At 45.0% G+C, this 22,785-nt stretch overlaps 1 protein-coding gene across 4 annotated transcripts in view; it reads right to left on the bottom strand.

The window, feature by feature from the left end:
- The window catches only part of SLC10A7 (solute carrier family 10 member 7), a 212,532-nt gene that overhangs the window by 167,710 nt on the left and 22,037 nt on the right, over positions 1-22,785 (bottom strand). Inside the window, exon 5 of one of the 4 annotated variants that reach the window (XM_056119051.1) lies at positions 12,268-12,346. The exons of the other annotated variants lie outside the window; for them this stretch is intronic. Coding sequence (XP_055975026.1) covers positions 12,332-12,346 — 15 coding nt within the window. The 3' untranslated portion in view covers positions 12,268-12,331. Of the gene's footprint in view, positions 1-12,267; positions 12,347-22,785 lie in introns of those variants that run through there. 4 annotated transcript variants of the gene reach the window in all.

Below are 22,785 nucleotides of genomic sequence, written 5' to 3'. Positions count from 1 at the left end.
AGGTACTAGGTGGACACTAAGTGGATAACAAGCACCTCAACACCCTGAGAATATGAATGAGACTGTTCTGTCAATCAGCCCTCGTTCAATCAAAGTTAGCTGAAGCCCAAGATCCAAACTGTGAGGTTTTCAGAGTTTCCTATTATGTCTGATAACTGTTTTCTTCCTCTTCTCTTTGGCATTTCCCTCATCTGACTAATCTTAAAGTTGAAAGAGGTTTACATTCTCCAAAAATAAAAAAAATATACGGATGCTTTTAGAAAATGAATTCCCTTAACTACCCCTAACATCTACTTTCTAATTCCCAACTCACTTAATTAAATTCAGCGTGAATTTAAATTGCAATTAACATCTTTTGAGGGATTACATGCTCTAATCACAATTATGCAGTGAATATTTGAGACACATACATTTTGTTATATTATCTGAAATGCAAATTGAAATCCAAAAAAAAGAGATGTTTAATAAAAATGTATAGTACTGAAGACTTTATTATGGAACCTAAGGGACTAGAAATGAGATTAAAAAGAGTAAAAGCACAGAGACAAGAACAAAAACAAATTGCTTCACCTCCAACACCGCGGGCGGCGGCGGCCCCACTTGGCCGCTGTTTAGTCAGCTATATCCCTGCTTGAAAAGCACTTTCGAAGAGCTTTAGGAATCAGGCTGAATTTCCTTTCTCCCCCAGATCCATGGCTCACAAGGTTTGGAAACAGAGGCCTAGCAAGCAGGGCTTCCCCTCCCCAGCACCACACAGGATCCCTCCAACCCCGTCAGGGGTGATCCCTGAGCACTGAGCCAGGAGTCTTCCCTGAGCACTGCTGGGTAGGCCCCAGACTGGAAAAGACAAACAAAGAGAAGGAGAGAAGAGGCCAGAGGGAGAGTTTAGAGGGAAGAGCAGAGCTGAGCCCAGCGGGCCAGGTCCGGAGGGTCGGGTACCACTTGACCCTCCTTCCACGACCGCAGGGGAAGGCTCTGGCAGAGCTCGGGAGGGAGGAAGGACAAGGGCTGGACTCAGTTTCCCATTTTCCCTGGAAATCTGCTCATCTCCAGCAGGACCCCGGGGTGCGGGTGATCACAAGGAGCACCTTCCTCTCCAGTGAGGCAAGTGGCTGAGACGCTTTGGGAAACAGAAATCAAGAGCTGGTTGACAGCCAGACTCTGGGGTTGGCTCCTGGGTCCCTGGACAGCAGGCTGGGAAGGTCAGTCCTGAAGTCCAAGTGCCCCATTTTCCTTGGGCCACTCTGCACTGGTACCCAGTACCCAGAGGGGTACTGAGAAGCTGATTTACCCCAAAGGTGGGGGTTTATCTGGACGGTAACAAAATGCATGTTCAGCTTCTGCCTTTCACCGCCTTCAGCTCCTGTGATGGACTTACAGTTCACACAATTCTTGCTGTTGACCTTTACCCAGCCCAAGGATACACTTAACACTCGTTCTTCTTCCTTTCCGTGCTTTCTTCTTTCTTTGGGCCAGTCTCTGTGAGCCAAGACAAAGGTGCCTAACTGCTACCCAGCAACTCCTTGGGTTTTTAAGGTTGCTGTTTTTTTGAGTTTGGGTTTTTTTTATTCTTGTCTCTTTTTCATGATCCATCCTCTTAAATCAATGCAACATGATTAGACCTAATGTGCCTATCCATACCTAATCTGTAGCACAGGAACCCCCAGACCAGAGTGAGGCAAACAGGGCTGGTTCTCAGTACATAGACTGACCTATGGATACTGGGGTTGTATTAGTGTAAATGATGCCACATTCAAGTGTGAGTCACTGGGGTACACAATAGTGTGGACACACTAACGGCAACATCCCTAAGATACGCAGGCTCCAGAGGGGGCTCAATTTAGATTACACAGGTGAGGACAAAGCTCCAAGGCGAAAGAGCCACAACTAATAGAGCCATTTCAAGCTTCCACATCTCCAAAATGGGTCTCCTGCTGATACTGACTTACAAGCATTTTGTGAGAGTAAAATAAAACCATTCAGGTAAAGCATCGGCATAGTAAGTGCTAAATAAATATGGTCAACAATACCATCATCAGTGACCTCACATTAGAGTTGGGGAGAAAGTGCAAGGAGACAAAACTCAAGGCTTCTATACATGAGGGCCCGAGTCTAAGTCCAGGCACTGCTCGGTGCTACCCTGTGCTACCCTGGTGACCCTGACCACTGTCAAATCTGAGCAGCACCAAACCCCCAGGTCCACACTTCTGGGCTAAGTAAGTACTAAGTAAGTAAGTACTGCCCAAAGTGGCCCCTGTGCCTGCAAGTGCCACTGGAGTACTCATCCCCCCCCCACACACACACCCGAAAACAAAACTAAACTGAATCACCAAACAGAATATCACATTACCAAGTGGAAAGAATAATTCCTCAGCAACTTGCAAAATGATGAATCCAGAAATAGAGGTAACATTTCTGTAGAGCTGGGAGAAACCGAGACAAATTTTTAAAGCTGGAAAGAATAACGAACATTTGGAACATCAGATTTAAAACAAAAACAGAGTGCTCAGGGGGACAGAGTAAGAGGTCAGGGGGTTAAGGCTGTTGCCTTGCATACTGCCAACATAACTTGGAGAAACAGAACCCTGCCAGGATAGATCCCTAAGCAGAGTCATGAGTAAACCCTGAATACCACCAGCTGTGGCCCAAAAGAAAAGGCACAAACCAACAAAGAATCAGTGCATATGACAGAAATAACTCAGACTCTATGAAAATAGTTGGTATATAGAGAGGTATATAGAGAGGGCTGGAGCTATACCACAGCGGTAGGGCGTCTGCCTTGCACGCAGCCAACATGGCCGACCCGAGTTCGATTCCTCCGCCCCTCTCGGAGAGCCCAGCAAGCTACCGAGAGTATTCGATATGCCAGACACAGTAACAACAAAGTCTCCAATGGAGATGTTACTGGGCCCGCTCGAGCAAATCGATGAACAACGGGAGGACAGTGACAGCGACAGTATAACCAGAACTTTGATTGTCAGTAGAGACATATGCACAAGCTCTGCTCTGGAAATTCTATAGCATGGTGAACCAGTGATCAATAAACAAAAGCTAATTTCAAAAATACATTTTAAAATACCTACAAAAAGGGTTTGAATTTTTATAAAATAACTCCCTGTGATGTTAGACTTGCAACCTGTTACAACAGTAGAGATCTGTGTTGCAGGAAAATACTCAATACATTGTCTTTTACCACCTTTGGGGGGAAAAGGGTCTTTATAATGAAATGGATCCTAGCACTTCTAATTAAGTCTGAGATAAGAAATAAAACAGCCATGCAGGGTGTTCCAAAATTTTTCTGAAAGCCAAGGATGAATGAGTATATAAGCAGAAAGTACTGCTAAGCAGTCACTGGAGAGAGGACAGAAACCAGCCCCCTGGGAAAGAATTTGTCCCCTTTTCTCCAGGTCCAACCTTTCTGGAGTTCTTACCAACAAAAGCCTCGGGAGGTACCAAGAAGCGCTGCAAAGGCAGAGAAGGCCGCCAGGCATCAGAGATGCTGAGATCCCACAGGGGTCGCAGAAGTTAGAAATTTACTTTGTCGTCAGCCTCACAAAGCCGCTCCCAAATACACATACATAATCTTTCTCTAGAGCAAACGCCAAGAAAACATAAGCGAGGATAAGGAACAGTGGGATCCATAAACTTAAATCTGAGCGTTGTCAGGAAAATCATCCGTTGTTCAGTAGACAGCATTTGGTGAATTCCTACTGCTCAGAAGGAACTGAGAAACACTCTCTGAAAAAGTATTAGCGGTGACTCCTGACCTCAAGAACACCTGATCCGATAAAGCAGTACCAGATTAAATCCAGGGCACCTCATTAACAATAAATAAAAATTAAAACACAGGTATCTGACACACGTTCACTAAAACCAAATAGCCCACAGAGATTTTATTTAAAGTCAGATTGCTTTTACAACAGCATTTGTGTTTTGTTTTGTTTTGTTTTGTTTTGTTTTGTCTAGGGGCCACATCTAGCCATGTTGACACCTTACTCTGTGCTTACAGATCACCTTTGGCAGGTTCAGTGGGAGCTTATGGGGGGGCAGGGATCGGGCCTGTTTACAAGGAAAGTGCTTTACCCACAGAACTCTCTCTCCAGCCTCAACACAGTACTTCTTTTTTTATTTTTTATTAGTGAAACACCATGAGGTACAGTTATAGACTTACAAATTTTTGTGCCTGGGTTTCAGTTATACATTGATCAAGTACCCATCCTCCACCACCATGGGTCCCAGCATCCCTCCCACCCCCCATTCCCCCCTTCCCACCCTGCCTCTGTGGCAGGGCATTCCCCCTTGTTCTCTCTCTCTCCTTTTGGGTCCTGTGGTTTGCAAGAAAGGCATTGAGTGGCAGTCATGTTTGGTCTATAGTCTACTTTCAGCATGCTTCTCCCACCCTGCGAGGATCCTCCCAACACCTTTTATTTGGTGCTCCCCTTCTCTATCTGAGCTTCCTTTTTCCCTAGCATGTGTGGCTGGCCTCCAAGTCATGGAGCAAAATTCCAACACAGTACTTCTAATTTACTCCGCAATGAGCATCTTTCCTTTTACAACGGCAGTGCTTAACGAAAATCTGTAAGTATGTTCTGCAAGAGACAGTACATGTGAGCTCCACTTCTGGTTGATGGAAGGTTTATTAAAAGGTGTGAAGGGGACACGCAGTTATACAGTACTTGCCTTATATGTATGAGGCCCTGGATTTAATTCCCAGCACGAAAACAAAAAAACAAACATATATGATATCTTGATTATTTCTCTATCCAGCTACTGGTCTTATTATTTCCCCCTGATTCTTGTCTTCTCATCTAGTCGATGAACTCCACATCGGAACCCATGGCCTGGAATGGAACGAACAAGGTGACAGACTGTCTGAGTTCATCATGTCAACCAAAACCTTCCATGGTAACTCACAATTCCAAAAGGCTGAATCTAAACGTTGGACATGGGAGTCTCCCGATGGACGGTTCCACAATGAAATAGACCACATCATATTCAATCGGCGGTTTTGCCTAACCGATGTTCCTGTTGTCCCAAAATTCCAAACGGGATCAGACCACCGTCTTCTTCGTGCAAAATTCTACCTCACAGAACGAGGAGAAAAGAATGCAAGGTTTAAGAAGAAGACTCCCAGAACAACCACCAACTGGGAACTCTTTGGCTCTGTTGCAGCAACATGGGAAGATGCCGTCATTGACAACATTGATGAGGAATACGATCGAATGATTCAGCACCTCCATGATTGTGCAAGGAATGCCAAGAGAGAGATAACCACAAAAAACCGTCTTTCTTCGAACACTCTTGAACTTATTCGCCAACGTGGTGTGGCACGTGCCTCAGGCAACCACAAGCAAACGTCCGAACTGGCAAAACAGTGCAGAAAAGCCATCAAGGATGACCTCAAAAACAGGAGAGCAGCAGTACTGGTAGATGCAGCAGAAGCTGGGAAAAACATTCGTAATGCCCGCCTGTCCTTCACCAACTACAAAACCAAGATGACTGCCCTCCGACATCATGATGGATCTATCACATCTTCCAGAAGGGCAATGGAGAAGATTATTCATGACTTCTACTCAGATCTCTTTAATAGCCACATCCACTTGCCCACATACCACATACCACATGATGGATATGTCGTTCCCAATGTTCTCCCTTCCGAAATCCAACATGCCATCTCGTCAGTAAAGAAACAAAAAGCACCTGGCCCAGACAAGATCAGACCTGAACACCTGAAGAACTTACCATCAGTACTCATCAGTACATTAGCTCGACTCTTCACACGCTACCTGTCTGAATGCAAGGTTCCATCCCAATGGAAAACCAGCAAGACTGTACTACTATACAAGAAAGGAGACATCCACGACATTGGCAACTATCGCCCAATCTGCCTATTGTCTGTCATCTACAAACTATTCACTCGAGTCATCCTGAATAGGATTAGCAGAACACTAGATGAAGGACAACCATGTGAACAAGCTGGATTCCGAAAAGGATTCAGTACCATCGACCATATCCACACGATAACCAAGCTCATTGAGGTATCTCGGGAGTTCAAGATGCCGCTCTGTCTAACGTTCATTGATTTAAAGAAGGCCTTTGATTCTGTTGAGACGGAAGCGGTCATGGAAGCCCTAGCCAATCAGGGCGTACAAACTCAATACATCAGGATCCTTCGTGAGCTCTATTGCGGATTCACTACCAAGATCTCACCATTCTACAAAGAAGTAATCATCCATATCAAGAGAGGGGTTCGGCAGGGTGATACCATTTCACCAAAACTCTTCAGTGCCACCCTCGAGAACATCATGCGACGACTAGAATGGGAAAACATGGGAGTGAAGATAGATGGTCGGCAACTACACCACCTCCGCTTTGCTGATGACATCGTTCTAATAACACCAAACATCAGCCAAGCGGCACAAATGCTTGCGGACTTTGACCGTGAGTGTGGAAAGGTCGGACTACAGCTGAATCTTACGAAGACAATGTTTATGAGAAACAGCCTTGTTCCTGACGCTCCATTCGCTCTCAAGGGAACCACCATCTCCGAATGCAACAGTTATATATACTTAGGTCGAGAAATCAACATGATGAATGACCTGGCACCTGAGTTACGCAGGAGGAAGAGAGCGGCTTGGAATGCCTTCAAGAGCATTGAAGAAATAACTAAAAGGACAAAGAACCTCCAACTACGAGCACATCTCTTTGATTCCACTATTCTTCTGCATTAACATATGCCTCAGAGACCTGGACCCTACGAAAACAGGATGAGAACACTATTCGGGTCTCTCAAAGAGGAATCGAAAGAACTATGCTTGGAATATCACGATTCACTCAAATGAGAGATAGAATCCGGAGTTCTGATCTTCGTCAACGCTCAAGAATCAGAGACGCTGTCTCATTTGCCAAGACATCAAAAATCAGATGGGCTGGACATGTAATGAGGTTTACAGACAACCGCTGGACTAGAGCCATTACTGATTGGATGCCACGAGACATCAAAAGATCACGTGGACGCCCACCTATAAGATGGTCAGACTTCTTCGTCAAGACCCTAAATGATCGGTTTGAGGCTCTACATGTTCCTAAAATGAACAGATACCATTGGGCTACGCTAGCACGCAACCGGGATGAATGGAGACGTTACTGGCACCCGCTCGAATAAATCGATGAATAACGGGGATTAAGTGATTAAGTGATTCTTGTCTTCAAAATTTTCCCAACCTAACAATTATTGCTTAAATTGAATGCACTGGCTAAAATTCTATTTGTAAGGCATGTGCTTGAACAAAGCTCCTCTGGAAATATTTCTAAGAATATGTCAGATTCTGAAATAAAGATAGGTGCACATATAGTAACATATAACTACCATTATAATATGTATAATTGTGTAAACATATTCAGGCACTCACATATATCATACATACATAAATATACATACACACAGGCCATCTATGAAACTAAATAGATAATATAAATACATGTGATGAAAGATCTCTATTACAATGACAAAGAAGAACTGCTTAGAATATATTTCTCCCCCATTGACACAGTATGCAAAGCCAAGTGCACTGTTACCTTTTCAGAATTGATTCTACTTCCCTACATTACCCCCAGGAGGTATCGTACTCAGACTTTAGCAAAGCTTTCTCTAGAGTATCAGGTGATTAGAAAGAATCAGGAGCATTCTTTTTGTAGCAGTTATACGGTGAACATTCCATTCGCCTATGGAGGTCTATATTCGACCCAGACGTTCTGCATTTACAAACCTTGAGAATCTCTCTGTGGCTCCCCCTGGTAAATCTGCAGAGCATAAGAAAGCAGGAGGGTCTGCTGGGAGCTGCCGAGACCCTCAGGCCAATGCTCACCATTTCCTGGTCCTTCCTGGTGTGCCAAGCACCCCGTATCTGTCGTCTTCTTCATTCGCCATCACATGGCAGGGTGCAGTGCTCACTAATTACAAAGCACAAGAGACTGGGGCAAAGAGATGGTTGACGGTGAAGCCGGACCAAGGAAATCAGGTGCTGAATTCAGTATTAGAAACCAGAAAACCTGTCTGGTTAGGGAAGGATGAAAACAGCCTCCTTATCTCTTCCTTGGTCCGGAATCTTTATTTGCAGTCACATTGGAAGCTGCATCGTGGGCTCAGTCCCGATGTAAACTTACGGGTGGCCCTGACACTCCCCAGCCTACAGCCTACCCTCACTGAAACTGTGCCTGAGTGCAGAGCCAGTAGTAACTCCCAGCACAGCCAGGGGGGTCCAAAAACAAACAAGAAGTACAGAGTGATTTTTTTTTTCATGAAAAAGAAACGGTCACGGTCTTCCCGTTGTTCATCAATTTGCTCGAGCGGACCCAGTAACGTCTCCATCGTGAGACTTGTTGTTACTGTGTTTGGCATATTGAATACGTCATGGGTAGCTTACCAGGTTTTGCCGTGCAGGTGAGATACTCTCAAAAGCTTGCCTGGCTCTCTGAGAGGGGCAGAGGAATCGAACCCGGCTCGGCCGGGCCGGCTGCGCGCAAGGCAAATGCCCTATCTCTGTGCTATCGCTCCAGCCCATGAAAAAGGAAAAGTAGAAAAAATAAGTTATGGAATCTCTAATGGAGAGGAAAAGAGAAAATCCTCAATCACCAAAATCCACTGAAAACAGAGTTAATGCCCTAACACATAAAACTGGTCATTTAACAAATGACAATTAAGTATAATTATGGCAAGCATTGATGAATACTCAATAGATGAATGTCAGGCTAAGTGGTTTATGGTCATTATTCTCTCATCTAAAATATTTAAAATGTCTATAAAATATGCCCATTTTATAGCTGAGGTAGATGAGAGGGAACATGATTCATCTAAAATTAGACCACAGAAGGTCTAATGTTCAAAGAGAAAGGGGACAGGAGAGACAATACAGCGGGTAAGACACTGCCTTGCATGTGGATGACACAGGTTGAAGCCTGGCCCCTCCTAAGGTTGAGCACAGAGCCAGGAGTAAGCCCTAAGTACAGCTGGGTGTGGCCTCCAACTCCCCCTTCACCAAATAAATAAAAATTAGGTGCAGTGGGTACTGGAGCAAGAATTGATAGATCTGCAGATAACAAAGGCCACACTCCCACCATGCTCCCTTTTTTTGCTCTGCGATGGCATCAATGTTGAAAACCTCCATGGCAAACAAAGTCTGACCCACAGTGGTTCCATCCTCCTCTGTGCCAGAACCACCCCTCGCCTCGCCTCGACTTCCAAGCCCACCCACCCCCGCAAAGACAGGCTTATGCAGTATTCGAAAGCTGGCACCAAATAAATGAAAGTGAGGCCAACACCAAAGGCAAACCCCTCAGCATCCTTTAAAAAAAAAAAAAAAACACTCCCTTTTTTGCTCTCCGATGGTGTCAAGGTTGAAAACCTCCATGGAAAACAAAGTCTGACCCACAGTGATAGGGTGTTTGCCTAGCACGTGGCTGACCCAGGTTCAATTCCCAGCATCCCATATGGTTCCCTGAGCACCACCAAGGGTCATTCCTGGAAGTAACCCCTGTTCATCGCCGGGTGTGAACCCCCAAAGAAAGCAACAACAAAAAAATGTGCCCCCAAAATACAACGGAATGGAATGAGGCTTTGAGGTCCTCCCAAAGGCCTCACTGCTGCACACCACCCAGTACATCCAATTCGGGGACAAGCTCTCGGGAGCAAGAGCTTGCTGAGGTGACACTGCCCAGTGCAGTTTGGGGGTGGGGTGAGGGGGGATGGACAGGAGATTCAGCCTGGACATACAGCACCTGGAGAAAACTAGAACTTTCTCCCCTCAATTTTCTCTCCGCAAGGGCAGGGAAATCTTCCTGCGGATTTCCTCTCATTTGCATATCTGCACAGGCCTATTCTTTTTTTATTTTTTCCTCCCCCTCTCCCTTCCAAGCCCCTTTGCCCTTTCAATCATGAAGCATATTACTCCACTGTCAGTGCAAAGCAGTTTCTAACAACAGGGAACCCAGCTGGGAGAGGAAGAGGGCAGCAGGCTCACGCATTAACATAATAATCCAACTGTGTTCCCACAGGCCCTCAGGGCAGACAGCATATTAGGCCGGGCCTCCCGGGCTGCCCCTGGAAGCAGCCTGGTCACCTGCCCATCAACCTGTGGCAGCTACAGCCGGCTCCACGCACAGGCTCCTGCCAAGTGGTTGGGGCCCAATTACCTCACGACAAAAGACAGGAGTCCATTCTTCCAGGTCTGCTTAATGTGCTCCATGCATTTCCCGCTTCCCGACTGGCATCTATCTCCACGGTGGCATCATTTCCAGGGAATTGACTTATTGCCTTTCAACTTTCCAAAATTGATGGGACTCGGGGCCCGACTGCAGCGGTGGGCAGAGAACAGACAGCAAGGCGCACGGCCAGGTGCCAAGGGCCAGGTTGGTCCCAGCTAAAGGCTAGGTGGCCAGGGGTGGCTCTATGGAGGACCGGGCAATGGGGGTGGCCCACGGGAAGCCCTTACTCTTTCCTCTAGGGGTAGGGGGTGGGGTGTCCTACATCACTCGCTTCTCGGAATAGAGTGTTTTTCACGGCCATCCAAGTCCATGCGCAACAGAGGAGAAGGTTTGTGCGTGGTGACTCCAGCCTGCGGAAAGGGCGGGGTGCTGACGACTGGTTGAAGCAGAGAATCACAAGCGAGCGGACGAAGCGGTCTTTGCATCTCACATATGTGGAAGGCTGTCACTGGCCCACGTGGCTGCTGTATCACTGTGGGTGCCTCTGAACGCAGGTTTGACCTGCACTCTGCTCAGGCCTCGGCTGCGAGTGATTTTCCTTCTGGTCAAAGCACTCCGAGCATATGAGGTTAAAAATGAGTGTGTGTCCATAAGACACTTCCTACCCATTATCCAAAAGCACCACACCACATTTGACGGGGTTCAAATAGTCGGCAACCAATCATAGAGGGAAATATGTATATGTATGTTTGCATATATACATATTTTCAGATATATATACGAAAGCTCACATCAATCAACCTTTAAGAACATGTTAGTGATATCCTAAAGAATGTCTTCATGGCCACTGCCAAAAAAGAACAATCTTCACACTGTTTTCTCTATGGATACTTTTTGGTAGCATTTTCAGCGGTTTTTCGTAACAGACAATAGCACTGTAGCACTGTAGCTCTGTCCTCCCCTTGTTCATCAATTTGCTCGACGGGGCACCAGTAATGTCTCCATTGTGAGACTTCTTGTTACTGTCTTTGGCATACTGAATACGCCACGGTTCAGCTTGCCAGGTTCTGCCGTGTGGGTGGAATACTCTCAGTTCCTTGCCGGGCTCTCCAAGAGAGATGGAGGAATCGAACCCGAGTCAGCCACATACAAGGCAAATGCCCTATCCACTATGCTATCGCTCCAGCCTTGACTGCAGAACAGACCATATAAAATATATTATTTCGGTTGTGCTTTGGAACAGGGATTGGTGCTTGGGATGGAAACATCCCAAATATGGTTGTGGGGAAGTGTAATGGTGGGGGGATTGGTGTTTGAATATTAAATGTAATCAAATATTGTGAATCACCTTATAAAATAAAAAAATATTTTTAAAGATGACTGTGAGTGTTTTCTGTATGTGTATATGAGTCTCTGTGTGTGTGTGTGTGTGTGTGTGTGTGTGTGTGTGTATTGGGGGTGCACACACCATCCGCTGGAGACAGCATATCTATAACAAGAGCATCTCGAAAGCAACACAAACACATGCTTGAGGTGACTTCAGTTGCTGAGAGCAGTGCTCAGCGTCCTTGAAACAATTTCCCCTTTTAAAGGTTACGGAGAAAAACACACAACATTTCATGTGCATGGGGGGAGGACCCCAAAGAGCACTATTTCAAAGAGCATGAGGCTACCGATTATTCTGGCAAGGGAAACAGTCTATTCATCCAGAATTTGTTGTAAAAAAAAAAAATAAAAATAAGTTTCCGGAAACACTCTATTTTGGGGGGGTTGAATGCCATTTTAATAAGAAATGAATCTTCCAGTAAAACAGAAGTACACTGGTCTAACATTTCCATGAATTTTAAATGTTAGGAAACAAATACTATTTTTTAAGTTGAGCAACCCCATATATTTCATGTACAGTCTAATAATTAAGTAGGAATTAGGTATCCGGGGCCCTACCTGCCTGTGGAGCTGATTTTCACAGCGCAGGTGCCTCTGACACCAGGGCATTAATAGTCTGTGCATTACATTAACAGATGATGGTGACCATTCAGCAATTTGCCAGTTGTTTGGATTACGTCCATACATACAAGACAGGGCTTTAAGTAAACTGAATGTCCTCATTTCAAACAAATTTGCTTGCTTACGACCAAACAACCTGCAGAAAATTCAAATAGAAAAAGAAAAAAAAAACCTAAAATTTGATTTCTTCTTTGTGTAGTCCTCAGCTATTTAATGGTCTCTATACAATAGGCTATAATATATAGAGAGATGGAAGTATAAATACAAATACTAAACTTAACAATAAATATTAATGCTTCTGTATGTGTTAAGAAGCAAAATTATACACATCCCCTTCTTGATCTTTAGGGAATTCTAAAGGCTCTTTATTCTTCATACATTCTTAGATGCTGACAAAATGCAATATATCTTCTGAGTCATTAAATACAGAAACTTTATGTTTTTTTTTTACTAAAGAACAATAAACAACAGCCATGTGATACCAGGATAAATGGTAGCCTAGATTTTTACCATTTGAATTCTTCCAGGGGGTTGCGTCTACTCTCGGGAAGGCAAAAGGAAAGCAGTCGCATACAATCTAAATCGAGCTAGTCCATTAGTGAGAACTTGATTTGAAGTTTAAACAGCAACTCTGCAGCAAGAATAATTTGGTCTCTGAAGGATGGCAGAGAAGGGACAGAGTCAGAGTATCATACCCCGCAGAAACAATTCCATGCGGGCTGAGGTTAAAATTAAAAATACAAGAATAAAATATAAGGAAAGGAAATGCTATTTCAAACTTTTAAGTGGGAGTCATCAGACATAGAAAAAGCTGTGAATTAAGCCCAATCATATTTATGTGCGAGTACGGCGTGCCCCCTTTCTCGTCTTCCCCGCCTGCAGCATCTCTGGAGGCTGTAAATCCTTATATTTGAAATACATTACCTCTTCATTCTGATTCTCCCAGAGCATTCCCTTTTCTCCAGAGAATAACCGAAAAAGAACCCTTTTCTCCCCATGGAAAATGACTGGATCCTTAAGGACTTTATCTACCCAGTTCAATTTCGTGGTGCAGTAGATACTCCAGAACGGTTCGTAGCTAGTATATTTTGACATTTCTGCCAAGGAGAAGATTAAGTATGAGATATCAAAATTATACCTTAAAGCAGATGCCATTTTACTTTGTTTCCTCCCAAATAGCCCCTCAGCTGTTGAGGCACATACATTTTTTTCCCCTAGGCAAAATCCCCAGGCTAAAATAACTGAGCGTCACATCTTCAGGAAACCCGGCTTCCCCCAAACATTATTTTCGGGGACCCGATTGCCTGTCAGCTGTAGTTTCGCTTCCTATTGAACTGAAGAACTCATATTTGAAAAAAAGAAACAGTGCTCCACTTCAAACATTTCTCATCTGCCAAGTGCCCGTGCCAGGTACAATCAATGACATGACTTAATTTTCAATTACTTCATTTTAAAAGCTCTTGCTCTATAACAATAGTTGGAAGTCATAAGGAATTCAAGGACTGATCATAATTTTGTCCCCACACGTAACTTTCCTTCTAGACTGCCCTCTCCAAAAGCAATGGGAAAAGTGTCTCTGGTCTGCGAAAAATCTAATCCTATCACTTTGCAGGTTCAGTCTAAGGCCACTTGAGTCGAAATACAGCCATTCTAAACATTAATAGCCTATTAGCCAGAAACTCTGCCGAGGATAAATAGAACTTAACGCTTCTTCCACTCTGAAGAGTTCTGTTCTCTCTTAACACGTATCTCTCTCCTCCTCATCTCTCCCCTCACATTTCTCTAGGTGAATTTCTTTCAGTAAAATTATTTTTGCCAAAAAAAAAAATAACTTAATCACTAAAGAAATTTAACAAACAAGCTTTAACGGTCTTTCAACCCATCATAACTTAAAAAAAAAAAAATTTAAGATCTACACCTAACTCCCAAGTATTTTTTTTAAGAAAAATAAAAATGCAATTCTTAAAATAAGAATTATCACATTCCGATGACACTGACTTGAGTTATTTTGCAGTCATTTTTATTCTGCACATAACTATATCATTAAAAAGTTTGAAGATGTTTTCCATCTCAATAGATACCCAAGTAGTAAATCATTATGCCTTTAGTTATTAAAAAGTTTTCAGAAGTGATTATAACTGTTCTTACAACTTAGTCCTCATTTAAGATCAGAACCCCTCCTGGAAAGTTATAGACAGAAGTTGAAACGGAATTAAGAACTGAAAGGTGAAGGGGAGAAAAAAATTGATCGGAAAAGAGAAGGTAATTAAAAAGCAATTTTATGAATACAGAAAGTACAATAAATAAAGACCAGTAACCAAGAAAGAAAAAAAGAAAGAAGAAAGAAAACCACCAGGCTCCACCTTCTTAAATTGGAAAATATCTATTTTTGATATTTTTGATTTTTAGAAGCATACATGTTATGGTCGGAAATGCCCCAAGAAGAGATGACCCCCACAGGAGCAGTACACACAGGAAATGGGAAACCCACAGCCGATCAAGTGACCTACAACAGCACCATCACAGAATCTTCTTTCGTCTTCTCAGCAAATCTACAAATTGTGATTTGCTGATTGTGATTTGCTGATTTGGTGATTGTGAGTGATCAGCTGATTGTGATTTGCTGATTTGGTGATTGTGAGTGTGTGCATGTGGGGGGGGGGGGGGACGGGAACAGACAAAGGGAAGGCACCCAAAGGAGTTTGCTCAAAGGAGAACAATGCCCTGACCAACAACAGAGTGGAAGGTGCCTCAGTCACTCGACTGGGTCCTGGAACTCTCGCCTAATTCCTTCAGATCCGATCTCACTACAGAACCAGCTCCAAGGAGGTGTTCTGCGATCCTGTCACTGCAGCAGTGCTGGGGTCTAGAAATACTCACCATCAGTGGCCACAATGAACCCACCTGCACTGAACCCCCGAAAACAGACATATAGACCTCTGCGGTGATGGGGGTGGTTCTCAAGGGTCTGTATAACACAGACCACAACCCTTTGTCACAGAAGAACCAACAAATTCTTTTCAGGGAGAAAAAATATAACAGCCTTGGGGCTGGAGTGATAGATAGCACAGCAGGTAGGGCGTTTGCCTTGCATGCAGCCAATCCGGGTTCGAATCCCAGCATCCCATATGGTCCCCTGAGCACCGCCTGGTGTGGTTCCAGAGAGCAGAACCAGGAGTGACCCCTGAGCATCGCCAGGTGTGACCCAAAAAGCAAAAAAACAAAAAAACAAAAATAAATAAATAAATAACAGCCTCTTGAGTACTTTGCTCGAGAAGCCAGCTGAATCTCTGCCTCAATTCTTCAAACTGAAACCAAGGGGGAGGCACGGACTAAACCCTTATAAACTGCCCTGGCCATATAAAGAATAGGAGGTTGCTACAGTGCTTCGCTCATGTTTATCTCCAATTAGATTCAGAGACATTTGCACAGTGTTGATGCCAAGTTTCCAGGACGACATGGTACCAACTGTAAGCACGAAGACTGGCTACTTGCAATCTTGGAAACCATGGTTCGGAATCATATCTCCGAGAACACAGGAAGTAGGTTTTTACTGGACTTTGTTTTCACATGATGGTGAACTAAAGCCAAACTCAGCCTGACCGAAATCTTTCATCCTTTGATTGGAGACTCCCTTCTAGATGCGAAGGACATACATTATAATCAGATTTTTACCTATCCCCCGACAAAAAATTCAGCTAACAGCTTTTTTTCAGAGCTTTAGGATTCAGACTACCGTGAGAGATGGAAGTCTTCATATTTTCCAGATTTGTATTTCCTACACAATTGAAACTGTATCTACGAACGCAAACAGGTAAAGGGTAGCAAGAATTTTAAATCAGCATTTCATTATAATACCAGTGTGTGATGAAAGAGGTCAGCTATTAATAAGGTACAGATTTCCCACCACTGGGATTTATTCTGAATTCATTTGAAAACCAGGAAGCTGTGATCGCAAAACCTCCCCTCGAAGGAAGCTCAAAGTTCCAATAACAGCCTTAAAAGGATTAGAGCTTTCAGAATAGCTTTTCGGGAACAATTTTTTTTCAAAGCCAGTTGGGGAGTTCCTTGTTATTAATTTGTCATTTTAACTTTGAATCACAACACCCACTTACTTCACAATAAATGATTTGATGACATACTGCAGGGCTCTGCTATTTGGGCTAAGAATACCAGCTTAGAGACTGCAATCAAGCATATGAAGTCCTTTTTCCTTCCTTTCTTTTTTATGGGGGGTTGGGGTGGGGTGGCGGTGTATACGTGTTTTAAACCTACACAAAAGAAAAACCCGAGTGAAAAAAGGAAATATAGTCCCTCCAATTTAAGGGTACTCCAACAAAAGGGTTAATTAGAGAAACAAATTTCCTCAGCCTGTTAATAATGGGGATGACACAGTCTAGGAGCCCATAAGTAATTTTCAGGTAGCTTTGATCTTCAGACCCGGCTTCTCTCTCGCCTACCGCCGCCCGGCCTCTGGGACTAGCTCAGAACCAGACATCTGGCTACTTCGCTGTTTTAGACTAATCTCCTCCCAGGAGAGCTCAAGAAATGACACCAGGCAAGGAAGGTCCTGGCAAGGGAAAAAACATTACAGGGGTAGCAGATTTCTTTTGGAGTGGACGAGAGGATCCAAATTGTCCTCACACACACCGCTACTGTGTGGTACCTTCAGAGCTGTTTCACAGAGGCCGCACCCCGACCTGACTGAACGGGGATGTGTTTGTTCCGACTTTAAAGTCCAGCATTCACCTTTCAGGATCCACTGAATATTAATCACTGCATATTGCAACGCAGAGAAGAAAGTTGGGAGGGGCAAAATGGCATCAGATTTATTTACTTTTTTTCCACCCGTTTGTTGGGGCTGCAGGATGACGGGTGAAACAATGGTTTGAACTGCCGGCTGCAGGGTTAAAGACCTGCAAACATGGGGCCTGGCTCTCCTTATGCCCTATCCCTCCCCATTTCTTCCTTTAACTGGGCTTGTTGTGGAGGGATCTTCCCTCTCCGTGTACCAGAAGGTTCTAATGAAATGTGCTTCTGTGAAGAGCCTCTGAAAAAAATACCACGTGGGGAGCCGGATTGGGGAGAGCTTTGAAAGAGACAGCGAGGCGCAGGGTAAAATGGGGTTTCCGAAGCAAAAAAAAAAAAAGACCATTGATGTTTTTCCCTGGACAGCAAATAATCACCAACAACTTAATCCTTTTTGGGGAGGGTGAATGTCCAATCCCCAAAATCTATCCATTCTGAGAAAGAGAAAGATACTTTAACAGTTGAGACACAAATTGAAAATAAGCCAAGTGGGATTAGGGCTTAATTTATGAACTTTCAAATTATATCCTAAAATCATATTGGATTCATTTCTAATTCCTTTGAATAATATGGAAACATCAAATGCTATACCATAGTATCACACTTGTGTTATTTCATCTTGTTATTGCTGTTGGGCCGGAGCGATAGCATAGTGGGTAGGGTGTTTGCCTTTGCACGAGGCTGACCCGGGTTCAATTCCTCCACCCCTCTCAGAGAGCCCGGCAAGCTACCGAGAGTACTCAGTCCACACGGCAAACCCTGGCAAGCTCCCCACAGAGTATTCGATATGCCAAAAACAGTAACAACAAGTCTCAAAAAGGAGACGTTACTGGTGCCCGCTCGAGCCAATTGATGAACAACGGGAGGGCAGTGACAGTGACAGTTATTGCTGTTGTGTTTTGGGCCACACCAGGTGGTACTCAGCTTACCCTTGGCTCTGCACTCAGGGATCGCTCCTAACAGTGCTTGGGGAACCACACAAGGTGCCAGGGATCAAACCTGGGTTGGTCACATGCAAGGCAAACCCCTTCCTCACTGTACTATTGCTCCAGCCCCACATTTGAGTTTCTAATACAGAAAACTCAGCAGAAACCTTCCTCTCAATACCTGCCATTGCCAGAAACACCTTGCTTCTGGTCTCAGTCACATCATGTCAGTGGCTCAAATACTATTCAATACTATCAACCCCCCCCCAAAAAATAGTAATTGTTGTTAATAATAATTTTAATTTCATGAAATTTCCCAAGTACAGCAAAACAATTAGCTGAGTAACACAAACCAGTCCCCCAAATACAAAAATGACTCCTCTTACATGATAAGCCTTCTCAGAAAGTACGAATGTTGGTTACCTTGTGGCCGGTGTGTGTATGGGGGGGGGGGGGGGGGGGGGACTCTGTGCATAAACTTGGGTCAGAATTTAATGGCACTATTACTTTGAGAAGATTTTTAAAAGTTCAGAACACAGATGGTGACTGTTATACAATGTCAATGTCACAGAACAGTACTTAAATATAGTTAAAAAAGCTAAATAGTACAGATACATTTTACCACAATTTCAAAAGAAGTATTAGAAATATAACCAAAATTCAGATTTAAAACATTTTTTTAAATGTTGAGGACATTCCCTGCAGCGTGCTTGAAAGGTCATGAGGGGCCAGGGATGGAACCCAGTCCACCCTCCCTGGCCCAGAAATCTTTTGCTGTTGAAGTGTCTCTTTGATCAAAGATGCAGAATGTCAATGAGAATTATTCTATAGCCTCTCTTCAGTATGTATCCTTTCATTGCCATCATTCAAGAAGAAAAAAAACTTAGCACAAAATCTGTTCCAGAATTTCCAGCATAAAGAATCCCAGAAGGGTGTTTCCAAGGTTCCCCCAAGCCTTCTGGATCTTGCTCCAAGCAGCGGGGACACTGATGTGAAATATTTCTTAGTTGGCAATCTGCACATCCAGAAGAATCCAAAGCAGCTGAACACTCAACCTAGAAGCTTTTTTGACTACTGCCATTAAGTTACAAAGGGCCCAGACAAAGCAACTCAGCTCTGCAGCCTTCTAAAGACCATTATTATTCTGAATCATATTCAGTGTCATTCCAGTGTTAAGTATACTTTATGATTATACTCCCACATTTTGGACTAGTTGTGATTAGTTTTCTCTGCATACAAAAAGAGCCCAAATAACCCTCACTGATACATGGGGTAACTCACCTCTCTCCTGTAAAGACAGCACCAAGGACACACAGTGCCCTGGAGTTGCTCACAGTTCAAAGGACCCTGAGTCCCTGCTCCACTACCACTTGTAAGCCCAGGACTCAGAATTTCTCCTGGGAGAAGATGTGCCAAAGACACCCCTTCCAACACCAGACCCAATGGAGCCTCTTCTAATACCAGAACCAACGGCACCCCTTCCAAAATCAAACCCAACGGAACCCCTTCCAACACCACACCCAGTGGCACCCCTTCCAACTCCAGACCCAATGGCACCCCTTCCAACAGACCTAAAGGCATCCCTCCAACATCAGACCCAAGAATATCCCTTCCAACACCAAACCCAACAATACCCCTTCCAACACCAGATCCAATGGCAGCCCTTCCAAAGACCCAAAGGTACCTTCTCCAACATCAGACCCAAGGTTAACCCCTTCTAACATTAGACCCTTTCTCTTGGACCTCCCAACCAATCTGCTATTTAATTCTCACTGTGTGTACACACAGAGCCCTGGGGGCCAGAGAAATAGCACAGGGGTTAAGGCGCTGGCCTTGAGTTCCAGGGACCCCAGTTCGAATCCCTGGCACTGAGTATGGTCCCTGGAGCTCTGATAGGCATGACCCCTGAGCACAGAGCCAGCAGGAAGATCCCTGACCACTGCTGGGTGTGGCTCAAAAACTAAAACTAAAAACAGGCTCTGGCCCCTAGGACAGAAGCTCAACTCCCAGGGACCTCTCCTGCGGGTGTGGTCCAGTGACCGCGTCCTCTGCAATCCCCCTTCCTTGAAAATCTGCCCCTCTCACTGGAACCCCCAGGAAAGCCGACAACACTGGATTTCCCTTGGACTCGAGGTCCCCATGCTCAGCAACATCATCTCAGTGCCTCGCAGGGCGCAAGGACCCACCATTGCTCAGAGCACACAGAGGCTCATCTCCGGAAGATTCTCAAGCTCCCCTCCTGGAGAGAGGAGCCCGCACAAGGCCCGGTTATTCCTTTGGATTTTGTTGTTTGGAGTGTTTTGCACAAGATCACAGGTAAAGTGGATGGTGGATAAAGTGGGCTGGTCCCGCCTCCCAGCCCTGTAATGGACAAGCTGTCACCTCTCATTGTGAACGTTGCCCATGCCACATGTTAGTGTCACACCAGCCCTAGCAATTTCATGCCATTGAGAAGAAATAAATAAGCGAAATAAATAAAAATATAGCCAAAAAGCACAGTGGTAGGGCGTTTGCCTTGCACGCAGCCAACTTGGTCGACCTGAGTTCAATTCCTCCGCCCCTCTCGGAGAGCCTGGCAAGCTACTGAGAGTATCTCACCTGCACGGCAAAGCCTGGCAAGCTACCCGTGACGTATTCGATATGCCAAACACAGTAACAACAAGTCTCATAACAGAGACATTACTGGGCCCACTCAAGCAAATCAATGAACAATGGGAGGACAGTGCTACAGTGCTACTTGAATAATTATTTTCTAATTTTATTATTTTATTTTTTTTTGGGGGGGTCACACCCGGCAAGGCACAGGGTTTACTCCTGGCTTTGCATTCACGAAATATTACTGGTGGCGTTCAGGGGTCCATATGGAATGTTGGGATTCAAATCCGGGTTGGCCAGGTGCAAGGCAAACACCCTACCCACTGGGCTATACAGCCCCTCTTTTTTTTTTTTAAACAGAGAAGCAAAGTAATTTGTATAGGGTTCTTCCCAGCAGTGCTTAGGGACTACCAGCTACTCCCAGCAGTGCCCAGGAGACTAGTGCCTGGGTCAGACTCAAGAGTCTCACATGAGCATGGCACTATCCTCAATGAACTATACCCCAGCCCAAGATACACAGCAGAATATAGAATATATTTATCACATCTGATGAACTAAAGAAGACTCTTAGGCTGGAGAGATAGTACAGCAGGAAGGTGCTTACCTTGAGCGCAGCCCACCCGGATTTGATCCCCGGCACTGCACAGGGTCCTTCATGCCCCACTAGAAACAATCCCTGAGCACTGAGTCAGGAGTAAGCTCTAAGCACAGCCAGCTATGGCCCCAAAACAACCTCCACCCTCCCCCCCACACACACACACACAAAAACTCATATATAGTTTATTCCTCTCAACTTTTAAATTCCCATACAGAAACAAGTGGGAGGGGGTACGGGGGGGGGGGGAATCTACCTAAATTTTTTCCCAAAATATATCAAATAGCTACCAATGTTTCTAGATATGACAATCACATTTCCCACAGTGATGCTTACATGACGGCTAGTTTACGATGCCCCAAAATTAAAGAGGGAAGAAAAGACTGAAGATTCTATCCAGCAACCAAAATAAAATGTCTCTATGCTTTATCAAAGAAATCCCTGAATAGGTCTGAAAATGCAAAATCAGCCCTATAGAAAAGTCTTTTTATTTCCTTCCAGCTCAGAGCAACTGGAGAAGAAAAAAAAAAAGGCTTTTATTCCTTTCCAAGCACTAGAACCCTTTCCTTCCCACCTGGCACGGCACCAGCTCCACCGGCGGTTGCCCCAGAGTGAATGGCAGCGACGGCCAAGGAGGCCTAGACAAAGCCAAGCTGGAGAGAATCACCACACGATGCAGGGAGTACCAGGAGGGCTGGTCTGGGGCACCGCTGGATATTCCTGTAAAAGCTGATTTAACAGAGGACAAACCAAAGCGAGGCACGAGTCACTGCCTTCGGGGAATGTATTTCAAAAAAGACATGGAGAGGTTTAGAAGATTTTTAAAGAGACTCCTTCGAAACAAATATGGTTACTGTGCCCACTGGAATATACCAACGAATGTGCGAGACCCACAGGATATCGCTGTGGAACAGAAGGCACACTGTGCCACCTGCAGCCGTGGGCAGACAGAAGCGTGGTGAGGTTGGCATGTTGGCAGGTGCACTACCAGGTTGCATTCCGGAAATCACACAGTCCCGAGAGCATTGCCACACGCAGCCCTGGAGGTGCCCACACACTGCCGGGGTGGCCCAGCTGATGCTAGCCCTGGAAGGTCTGAACACTATGCTATCCAGGGGCCCTTGGGTGCCCCCACTCCCATGCCCAAAAAAAGCAAAGCAAGAGAGGAGCATGGTGATCAATGCCACACTCCACTGGGAGCACCCTGCATGAGCACCGCAGGGGGAAGAGGGCTGAGGAGGGGGTGAGGTTCTAGTCCGGAAGACAGCCCAGCCCAGCCCACACAACTTCGGAGCACTCATTTCACCTCTAGCTCCGTCCGCTGCAGTGTCGGGGTTTATTCCCAGGACAATCTCGTCCTGCCTAAGCAGTTGGGGACCTCAGACAGGGACAGGTGGGGGTCTTTGAGTGCCCCTTCCCTCCCTCCAGGATTCACCAAGAGGCTCCAGGCAGGTCAGGAGCTGAGCCTTTGCTGCCATGCGTTTGCTGCCATGCTCAGGCTCTGTGGGGGTGGTGTAAGCCTTCCGAAGGTCCCTGATCCCCCCGGGCTCAGTTCTCTTATCTGTCAAATGTGAATACTCACAACAGTGCCAACGGTGAAGGACTGTTACTTACACGAAAAGGAGCTGCAAGGCATAGGGGACAAGGGCC

The sequence above is a fragment of the Sorex fumeus genome, unplaced genomic scaffold (assembly GCF_029834395.1).
Source record: "Sorex fumeus unplaced genomic scaffold, SorFum_2.1 ptg000039l, whole genome shotgun sequence".
NCBI lineage: Eukaryota > Metazoa > Chordata > Mammalia > Eulipotyphla > Soricidae > Sorex > Sorex fumeus.
Note: the sequence above shows the minus strand (reverse complement) of the source record. Positions and strands in the feature narration are given on the sequence as shown.